The sequence below is a fragment of the Branchiostoma belcheri genome, unplaced genomic scaffold, assembly GCF_001625305.1.
Source record: "Branchiostoma belcheri isolate BF01 breed outbred unplaced genomic scaffold, Haploidv18h27 scaffold120, whole genome shotgun sequence".
In the NCBI taxonomy this organism is placed as follows: Eukaryota; Metazoa; Chordata; class Leptocardii; order Amphioxiformes; family Branchiostomatidae; genus Branchiostoma; species Branchiostoma belcheri.
The window spans coordinates 766,859-778,141 of NW_017802603.1; the positions used below are offsets into that span (position 1 = coordinate 766,859).

Sequence of the window (11,283 nt, forward strand, 5' to 3'; positions counted from 1 at the left end):
ACAAACATAAAGCACAAATATACATACGTAATAGTCTTCTTCTATCTACGAATTGAGGATACAAGTCACACAAAAGCGTTTTGCAATAAGTACAGTCCTTATAGAATAATGAGGGCTTACTGACATCAGTCAGTCATTACCAACCATGACTGCGCATTTATACATGAATCAAAGGACAGGCCCACAATGTACCAACATATATATGTGACATGTGTGAATGGAATATGATGCATCCGCGACAACAAAATAGGCCCTGGCCTGTCTTTTGCGCTACAGTTGCATCGGCAATTCCACTGTGGCCCTTTTATACTAAGATCCATTCCAGTCACCCTAGTTGAGCCCTTAGTTTACGTAAATTCGTAGTATTGAATATGACTAAGAGGACATATATTTGCTATTTTGAAAAGAGCAATAAAATTGTTGCAAATAAAGGGGCATTCTTTTTGTTCCTTTTGTAATTTTCCTTTAAGCTTCAACATATTTTTTTTAATGTACAAAATGGTAAAGAAAATGACAGTGAACCATGGGAGCACCAAATTATAGTCCAATATCCTTGTATAGTCTGTAATTATAGAGAAATTTAAATCAGGACAAATAATTGTCTAGTGTGATATGCCCGTAACTACTTTTTGTAAAAGTTGGGAAATCCGATAACAATACCTAAGCTTGAAAAGCGTGATACTCCATAGGTTAAGTACATTTGACAAACTCAATAAGTTTGCTGACGAATTAACAATTTGATTACTGGATATATGTATGATGAAAATAAAATATGCCCATATTTGTAACCACAAAGTTGTTATACTAGCTGCTCACAATCTTCAGCCAGAGATGTTCTTTTGTAGATGTCTGTGGACACAGTCTCAGGGCGCAGGCCTAGGGCCGGCGACGGGTGCTGTTCCTGTTAAAGAAAGACGAAATGTCCCGATTTTATTTTTACTGTGTAAACGACACATTCCTGATTATGATACACGCATTACGTAAAGAATTATCCAAAGAATGGAGACATGTCTGATCATCTTTCAGTTAGCCAGCCCTTGTTTGTTAGTACAAATGTCACCTCACAATCCTCGTCACAGTGTTTGCAGACTCTTCTGCGTGGTAACAGGGTTATACTTTCACATGGGAACTATTTATTTGGATATGACGATTTTTATTTTTGAAAATCACAAAGATAAGGCGGAGACCAATAAGATGTTCTGAACAGTGGCAATAACAAGTTAATTACGCACCTCCTGAAAAGTACCCGATGAAGCCGAGCGCCATGAGGATCCCGGCTATAGCCAGCAGTGCCAGCACCCCCACACCGATCCAGCCGAACTTCTCATCCTCCAGGTTCGCTTGTTTGATCATGCGCTGGCTGGGCGCGTTGGGTCGCCGTCTGCAGGCCTTCGGGCAGAGGCTGAAGCACGGTAAGCTGCAACAACTGTGAGAAACAAGGTACCACATCAAGGTTCTTTCAACCGCGACGGTGGCCGACATCGTCTACCAGATACCTTTGACCCAGCTGTGTTGACGTCACACTTCAAAGAAGCCTCGTGACAAACCTCATGGACGAAGACAAGAGTCATTGGTCAAAAGCTCTAGGTGAGAGAACTTTATTGTGTTGGTTGAAATGTTTGAACTTTAAAAGCGGGCTTTCTTCTTTGTTAGAGCATGGAAGAGTGTGCGTCTTGGTCCGTATCATTTCGTCAGGTTGTAATCCATGCGAGTTGCAGGCAAACATGGCAAGTAAAAATATTCATGTAAATTTAGATGTTTTACTGTTTGTATACACTTGATTCATATGACATTTGCAAGGGACACACAACTAACTACTGCTCTGTGTAAAAAAACAGTCAAGTGAGTCTGCCAAAATGTTGTCATTCTCCTGTTCACAAAGAAGAATTCGATGACATTGGTGATGTTTTTACTAGCTCATTATTGTCATTGAACTGGAAGTACACTTACGCGCAGGCTGGGCAGTATCCTTTGTCTTCCGGGTCAATGAGGTTCTGACTGGATGGCGCGTGACCTTGGAAGGTCGGCTGTGGTGTTGCCGCCCCCGGAGTGCCAACATCAGCCTGTACAGGATAAGCAAATAACACAAGCAAAACAGTTGTTAAAATGCGCTAATGATCCATGTGTAATGTAGCGCCTGATCGGATGATTATAGGTCTTGTGATACAAGTTGAAGCTGGGTAAATATAGAGACTTTTGAGCACCGTGAGTTCATGAATTCAACCCCGCCCACTGTGTGTATCTGGTACCAAAGTGATTTTTAGCCATTGTAGACATGAGTATGTAGGTGTGTGTTCCGCGCTCACCTGGGGTCCATCCACTCTTGGAGGAGGGTACTGATAGCTGGGATTGTCAATACTCTCTCGATGTGTGGGGGAGTTGATGTCAGGTCTCTGAGCAATAACATACACACGTGCACACATGAGTGAGCAATGGGGCACTAACATGATATGTTTGCTTTCAACAGTGTGAAATCTAGTATTAAGATTGCAGAGGGTGTGTCTTAACATACGCTGCGTTATTAAAAAATGTGGTTTGGATTTTAGTCGAAGGTTGTATTTGTTTTGGGTATCAACAGAGAATAGTTCGATGAAATGACGTTATGCCCTTTATTTCGTAGACAGTCACAGTAGTATCATAGCGACGACAGATATGAATTAGCAGTCAGTGTCAAGAAGCGCCCAGCATTATGGAAATCCATACCAGAAGAGATCTATAGCATAGTGGCAGCGATGGCTGGAACAATTCAGCCTGACACAGATAACAATGGCGGGACTCTGCGGTTTATGTCCAAATCATTTCTTCTTCGGGCGTTGCCCTTCCAGCATTTTTCACACATGAGTCATCCCTGGTCGTACCGGGGCGTAGGTGTAGGTATTTACAGTATACAAATGCGAATATCAGTTCTAGTGTGTGTGTGTGTGTGTGTGTGTGTGTGTGTGTGTGTGTGTGTGTGTGTGTGTGTGTGTGTGTGTGTGTGTGTGTGTGTGTAGGTATTTACAGTATAAATTTATATTTATGTAAACAGATTGGTATACTGTATAATTTATGCATTTATTATGAACAGTTGGTCTTGCAATTATTCTGTCAAATAGAAGGCAAAGTGTGGGCATCATGTTGCTAATGGAAACCGTCACTAGGACATTATCTATGCTTGAAGTATATTTAATGATAAAAATTTGAACGACCATGAGCATAACTATTGGAGAGTCATTGCCCAAGGTTAGTGATTTGACATTTTAGACTTTTGGCACAAATCATTTCAGAATTGACCGTCCAAAGTGTATCGAAAATAGACAATGACACAGGCCTCCTCGTGATAAAGTGTTATTGCTGGTATGTCACTGGCCAAGGCAAATCATCTACATTTTTATTGAGTGAATGTGATCTTGTTGAACCTGTAGGTGTTTACATTAATTATGTCAATCAATCTGTAGGACTTACCTGATACCCAGGCGTGTTCATGTCTGGCCCATGTGCCTGTACGGTAGGTGCGTGCACTGCTGGGCCCTCCAAGCTTCCCCGGGGAGCCTCGACACCTGGTGCTTGCATTGAAGGACCTTCTAAGCTACCTCTTGGCGCCTGGACGTAAGGTGCTTGCATAGAAGGACCTTCTAAGCTACCTCTTGGCGCTTCGACGTAAGGTGCTTGCATAGAAGGGCCTTCTAAGCTACCTCTTGGCGCCTGGACGTAAGGTGCTTGTACTGATGGACCATCGTAGCCACTTGGACCTTGGAGTTGTGGACTCTGCACGTGATATGGTGGATCTATGGGATACGCCACAGCCCCCACCGGTGCCGCAACTTGCCCCGTCGGTGTCCTCGTCTTTGGCCTCTTCGGTTTCCCAAAACATCTCTGACAACAGTTCGGGCTCCCGTCTGGGCTAGGGGCGTGGGCATGTGCAGCAGGAGTCGGTCCTTGCAGTTGTGTTCTTGGTAAGTTGGGATCGTAAGATATATTTCCTTCCGGGCCGCTCATTCTTGGTGCATTGACATTAGGAGCATCCATGTTAATATCCGGACTGCTTAGACGAGGTGCCTCAATGTCCGGAGCGCCGACACGGGCATCCGGAGCGCTGAATCGTGGTGCCTCAATGTCCGGAGCGTTAACGTTCACATCTGGACTGTTGAATCGTGGTGCCTCAACGACAGGGGCGTCGAGATTTACATCCGGACCGCTGATGCGTCGTGCCCCGATGTCCGGACCGTCCAGATTTACATCCGGACCGCTGAATCGTGGTGCCTCAATGTCCGGAGCGTCGAGGTTTACATCCGGACCACTGATTCGTCGTGCCCCGATGTCCGGACCGTCCAGATTTACATCCGGACCGCTGAATCGTGGTGCCTCAATGTCCGGACCGTCCAGATTCACATCCGGACCGCTGAGACGTCCGGGTCGTGCATAGAGGTCCGGACCGTCAACATCTAGATCCGGACCGCTGAAACGTGGACCCTCTATATCCGGAGCACCAGGAGCGGAGAACCTTGGGAGGTCAACTTCTGGCGCCTGTGGTGCTTCAAATGCGGGGGGTGTCGGCACACGTGGTGGAGTGGGGATGTGAGGGGGCGTGGGAGCATGTACTGACGGTGGGGTCGGCACGCGTGGGGGAGTAGGGATGTGGGGAGGTGTGGGGGCGTGTACTGACGGCGGGGTCGGTATACGAACTGGTTCAGGAGGTGGTGGCGCGTGGAACACCGGTGTAGGAGCACGGATGGGCTCCGGGGTGGGCACACGTGGCGGGGTGGGTGCACGGATCGGTTCCGGAGTCGGTATTCTCGGAGGGATGGGTGGAGCAACAGGCGGAGGAGTCGGCATGCGGAGTGGTTCAGGCCTGTAGACGTCGGGGGGAGTGGCTGCCCGGATGGATGGAGGCGTGGGAACTCGTGGCGGAGTGGGCATGCTTACAGCAGGGGCGTCACGTACGATCGAGGAGGCCACGATAGGGACCGCAACTGGTGCGATGGGCATTCTAGCTGGCTCCACTCGGCGCGGTTCGGATGCGGCTGGTACGGGTGCCCTGATGATCGGCTCTGACATTGATGGTCCTTCGATCGCAGTTGACCGAGGCGCCCGTATGTACGAGGGGTCCGGCCTTGTATGACTTACAGTGGTGGGCTCCGGAACACTCATAACTTTGGGTACATCTTTCCGGGGTAGGCTAGGTATGGGTTGTGCTCGGTGGTGGTCTTTAACCTTTACACTAACCCAGCTGTCATCAATGGCTGACTCTTTCCTTACAATTGGAGTCCTTGTCTTCTCCCGGACTGGTTGCCTTTTCGCCGTCACCCAAGGTGCCTCGTCCACACGGCGTTTGCCGGGGGCCGTCCACAATTTTGCTGTACTGCACCAGGCGGACTGGCTGGTCGTCCCTTTGCCGGGGTGGTTCTGCCTGACGATGCACGGTGCCATACGGAACTATCTGTTGGTACGGTTGGTACCTATCTCTGGGAGGATCCCTGTACATGGTTCGCCTGCCCAAGGAGTAATACTGCGAGTCGCGGTACGGCCCTGTGATCCTGCGGTAGTCCCCGCTCACCTGCCGCACCCTTTCCCTGGCAGGACCTCCGTTCATGTACTTCGGACGTTCGTACTCCCGGTACGTGCCCCTTGGAGCATAATCTCTTGACGTGAAGCGTGACACGCTGATTTCTTGCAAAGTCCCGACGTCATTCCGGTACCCATTGTCCAGATCGCGGACACTCTCGTATCCCGTGTCCAGCCGGGTCATTTCGATGGGATCTCCCCTGTACCCGGACGCCCGGTAGCCGTAGCCGTCATACATGTCGGTACCGGTGTCTTCCCAGTCTCCTACCAGCACCTCGACTTCTCCCTCCCCGCTTACAGAACCTCCGTGCTGTAAAGGTAATAAACAAACATGGAGTTTAGTGCGCGGTACGGGAACTGTGCTGCTGACTTCTAACATCAGAATATGGTGGTTCAATGTTCCCGCCACAGGTCTCTCTCTGACCCCGCGGAGCAGGTCAAGGTTCGTCAAGTCATCAAGGTCATAAGTCATAAAACAAACAAAGCCTTCTTATACTTCGACAGTATCAATACGATTAGGCATGAACGCGTTAAAAAAACCCAGTGCCCCAGGGGAATTCTTGTAGCCTAGTATATAATCTGAACTAGCTGTTGAGACGAAGGCAGGGGGGATACAATTATAGGGAACTAATTATACTTATATAAAGGAAGTGATGACATTTTCTTGTAAATCTTATTTCAGTAATCTAACCATGTCTTCAGCCATATGAAGTTAAAGCTAGTTAGTTATGTGTAGAGGAGTACGTTAATTTTTCGTTCCCCCAAAGGTCTCCGTGGAGATTCATCAAGGTCACATACATATTCACATTCTTCTCAGTGTTAACATTTTTTTAAAGATTTTTTTAAAGCAAGCACAGGTGACAGTCTCATTTTTATCAACTCGGATTGTGTGAGTTATGCATCAACTATACAATACATCATGATAAAGGTCAAGCTACGCAGCTGTACCCAGATGAACTACCCACAAGACGTCCTGAGCACTTCACATAGACATTAATCATGCCTGAGTCGCGGGGAACCCTCCGGCCAGGAACACAGAGTCGACTGCACAGCGACAATACACGCGAGGCTCCAGTGGGGGAACTACATCTTCTGCTTTTGAATGTACCAAGGACATTATGTAGTATATATTCTATATAATGATGTCCTTGAGTGTAGACTAGTGACTGTGCAATGTCCAAGACTGGTTTGAACAGTGATTATAATAAATTTATAACAAAGACTGTTCAGGAAAACCGTGGTAAGAGAACTTATTTTAGGATGTCCACAGTAATTCAGTCTACTAGCGTTGTTGCTACAGGTAGCCTGATAGAAACATGTCCTCTCGCTGCCGTGCTACAGATCAAAACACCGATCGCTCAGTGACCGTTGAGCGACCAACATTGGATCAACCCTCGATCTATGACTGGAATATTATACACGATGCAAATGTATGACTTTAAAGACAATAAAAAATACAAAATAAAAAAATACGTTCTTTGTCTCGAAAATTTGTTGAGTGACCAAACATTTGGTCGCTCAGCGGTTGCAGTCCCTAATCCAAAGGGTTACATATGACCAGAGCTGGTGGGAATCTACAAATGTATACAAAACGCGCGTTTCACAATGACACAACTGAGGATAACTCACTCACTATATGTATAAGCCTATAACACTATACCAATATCACAATGACTGCTCGAACAATTGTATCCAAGTACTCTTCACGCTTGCATGCTGTTAACCGTGGACGAGGTCGTCAATAATTGATTCGTAACGAACGGTATTGATGACACGACATATTAGATATTTCAACGTCTAAGAAAAAGGCAGTATAAATATCACACTAAAGGTGAAATAGATTGGTTAACACCGATTCGACTTACATTGCATATGTAGCTATAACATTTAATAACTGTTTCCATTGTATAGTCAAATTACAGCTTTGCTGCAGTAATAAGTTGTATCATCATATCATGTTACGTGATATGATTTGAATGTCATAAGGAATACCTTTTGCATTAAGTAAGATACCAAGACCTAGACTCCCATGCCAAATGTAGGTAACTTGATATTTTGTGGCCTTTTCTACATTCTTTACATTCTTCGTCGGGTAAAATCCTGCCCGGTTTTGTGTGTAATTCTGCGGCTTTATGTTTCTGTGCTACACGGGTAGCTCGGGGGCTGTTGTCTCGGTTAACTGGCTGTGTCGGACAAAAATGTGACCTTACCGCTCCTTCAATTGTGGAGGTCAACGGAACAATGCCGGTCTTTTTACTCAAAAAAAAGGGAAAATTTTCCCCGCAGGTCATCGGTGGATAAGCGTTATGATACCATGCCACATGGAGAGGAAATCCCACCAATACTAAAACTAATAAATCAAAAACTCGAGATCATTCGCAATTTATCACTGATCACGTAGCAATCTAGTCTTGTCAGTTGCAGCTCTTTGCAGAGATACAGTAAGATACATGTAGCTGTTGTTACGAGAGTGACAAGGGGCTCACAAGTTCAAAAGAAGGCGTGTCCAGTTCAGAATCTCCAAGAATTTAACCTCAGAAACATGTACTGAATCTGGTAAAAAAAAGGATCCATGTTGAATTTAACTCCACACGTGTGAGTTTCACTGAACGTAGACTCTCAAAGTCCTGTGTGAAATTATTTCAAGTAGTATGTCTTTCATGGACTAGAACTGTGTCGACGACAGGTCTGCAATGATCATATCATAATTTGACGTTCTGCTTTATTGTTAGTGATACGAGTATCATCGATCAGGTGGCCACGGGCTTTATTGCTCCCATTGCGCAGTTGCCATACAGTACATGTCCATGTCTCTCCATACCTGTCTGCTCTTCAGGTTCTGTTAGTTACAGGTAAACATACACTAGCCTGTCCAAGATGGCGGACAGGGTGGAGTAAACCTTGCCTAATTTGGGAACATTCTCAGAAAAGCTCCCGTATAGGGTGGGTCTTAACGATGCGTTGTGACAAAGACGCAAAATTACTCTGACCTTGTGAAAGCGCCTCATGCATAATTTATGCATCGTGCCACCTTTTTTGCCAGAGAGAAAGTATCATAAACAATGTCCATGTTTTGCTTCTTCAAACTCTTACAATCGCTAGAAATAGTTACATAATTTGGGTTCGCCAAATGTCAATATACTGTTCGCATAGATGGATCCATTGCTATGCAGGGTGCAGACCACGCTAAGGCACCAACATAAGTATTCCAGCCGTGCACCCGCCTTCTTGTCATTTCTGCTGGTCATGGTGACGCCTGGGAAGCCGTTCTGGAAACGTCGTGGGACAGAATGACTTGACTCACCGTTATCACAGGCATGCTGACGCCGGTTTCCTCACGACGCTGAGACAAGGCGTCCCGTCACGGAAAAGTGCAGTTTGCTGCTGGGTCTCCCCTATGGCTGCCCGCCTGGCCCGGCTTTGACGTACGTCACCCCACCCGGTCTTAAAACACAGCTGAACAAAAGAGCGCAAGGGACGCAGGGACTCTGAGTCAGCCGTGCCGTGGGAGTTGCCCGCTAACTGGGTATCTCTGTGGCCATGCGCCACGTCCTTATTGTGACACACCCTTTAAGGAATTTTGCCATTAGTGATAATAGCCCCTGCAACACATGCCGTAATATTAGGACAGAGAGGGGGGAGAAGAAACCTCGCGCTTAAGGGGAAAACGTGACCTTTTGTCGTACCCTTCCCTCGCATTGTTTGTTATGAATAGTTTATATCGCTATAATGCCATCCTATTCTTTGTTGTGACTGAGTAGTATTATAGGTGAGGTGACCCCATGACATCTAAGAACCCTTGAACTGGTATGTGGCCATAGCTTCGAGGGATACGTTGCCTTGCGCCTTTGCTATATGATAGAACCATTGGAAGACTGCCACACGAAACGTTTCACTCGCTACTGTCGATCTTTACTAAAGATGTTTTACAATTCAGCACGCCATATGACGTACAGGTAGACAATATCAGGCAAAATGGCGAGGAGACGGTGCTATACAATTTTCATCACCACGAGTGGCGTTCAAAGTCGCTTCAAAAACATTGATGCGCTTTTGTTATCGATATATTTTATTTTTAAGTGAAATTATGGTGAAAAATAGATATATAAACCAGGTAAAAAGCACGTTGATGAGTCGATGTCTCTGTTAGGGACGGACCGTTGTAGTCGTGGTAGGAGGAGGGGATTTATGACATACCTGAAAATCTCTCAGTCAGTACTGTAACACTTGGGAAAAGAATAATGAATGGGACTGCCTACGGCCTACATCTACATGTAACAGCCCCCCCCCCCTCATGTGCCAGACTGTACAGTTTGTGGAGCACTTGTGACAACTAGTCTGGTCGACAAAAATGTTGTCGCCCGTAGGCAGGACGCGCGAGCACTACATAATGGGTCATTGTCTGCCCACATGCCGCTGTCCCGTCATGATGTGACCTGGGAGGGAGGGACACTGGAAAAGTGTCGACAATTTTCCTTCGATTGGCGTCCATTGCACAACGGCTGGAACCAATGTCACATGGACACCTCCCTAATAGACTTCAGAAATGAGTCAATCGTGCTACGTAGAAACGATAAAAAGGGTAACTGCATGGTCAGGAGCTGTCCGTCCAGGTGAAGCTCCAGAATAGAGGTCAGAGCACTCCATGAAGGACACAGGTAACTGACCTATCAGTGTCCCTTTAACCTGTAGGCTGTACACTGTCCGCACAGATACGCAACAATAAAGGAGACTTGGTTGTATTCTACACTTCGAGCAGACGGCAGGAGCCTACATTCCTGTCCTGTATACATGCACCTCAGGCGTCGCCTGAACATGGATGGGGAGACTACTGACAATGTTTGTCACGTCAGAAACGAGGGGGTCTTCAGAAACAATTAAAAGTAACTCACCAGGAGATCAACAGGTTTGTCCTACTTTCAAAGACTTTTGACCCAAACTTGGCGGATGTAGTTCATCAGTAAGCTGATAAAGCAGGACTGGTAGATAAGGCAAAAGCGTGCCGACTAGTGACTCGTTGCAAACTGAGGGCGAGGTCAAACAAAAGTTAGCGGAGTGAATTGATTTTAAAAGTTGATCGACGGCTTCGATGTTTACCGAAGCGACGAACGCACTTTTGAACCTACAACAGACGGCACATGTTTTGATCTGAAAACGTCAACTTGGAAAGCAATGCACTTTTCCAGAAAGCTGAGGCACTCAGAAGATATAACTCGACCACTGTAACATTTTGCAAAAGTGAGGGAGACAGATTTAGAGACAGTACAAATTCTATATCATCATGCTAGTCACGTCTCATGATCTTTCTCCTTGGTGCTTTATAGTAATTGAAATATTCAGTTGGCTAGTTGGCTAGCTGGGATGGTACACAGAGAGATAGTTTGTCACTCCCGCCTTCCTAACACGTTTGAAATGTTAAGAAACATCGTGGTCATCACTGTGTGCCACCTGAAACTCTGAAATGGCAGACCGATGTAACTTGTTATCGATGGATGTTTTGACCCGGTGACATTTCTGTGGTGTAATTGTGATGGGTTCATGGGAGGAGAGTGGTTCAACAGGTCGGACCAAGAACGCAGTAGTTAGTGACGCGCTGTGCAGGTGTGGCAGTTGTACTCACGTAAGCCCAGACTCAGCTCATAGCCAACATCAAAAGGGGGCTTTATAAACTTTTATCCTACCTTCACAACAGTGTCCGCGGAACTCCACCAGGTGGCTTCATTGTATACCCGGTGCCAT

At 46.3% G+C, this 11,283-nt stretch overlaps 1 protein-coding gene across 1 annotated transcript; it reads right to left on the minus strand.

The window, feature by feature from the left end:
• Positions 1-443: 443 nt before the first annotated feature.
• Positions 444-9,972, minus strand: LOC109462923 (proline-rich extensin-like protein EPR1). Its single transcript, XM_019759551.1, is given in 8 exon segments — positions 444-901; positions 1,233-1,426; positions 1,951-2,063; positions 2,307-2,393; positions 3,445-5,322; positions 5,324-5,854; positions 8,849-8,887; positions 9,955-9,972. Coding segments are annotated over 8 exon segments (2,898 nt in total). The 3' UTR covers positions 444-863.
• Between the last annotated feature and the right edge of the window lie 1,311 nt (positions 9,973-11,283).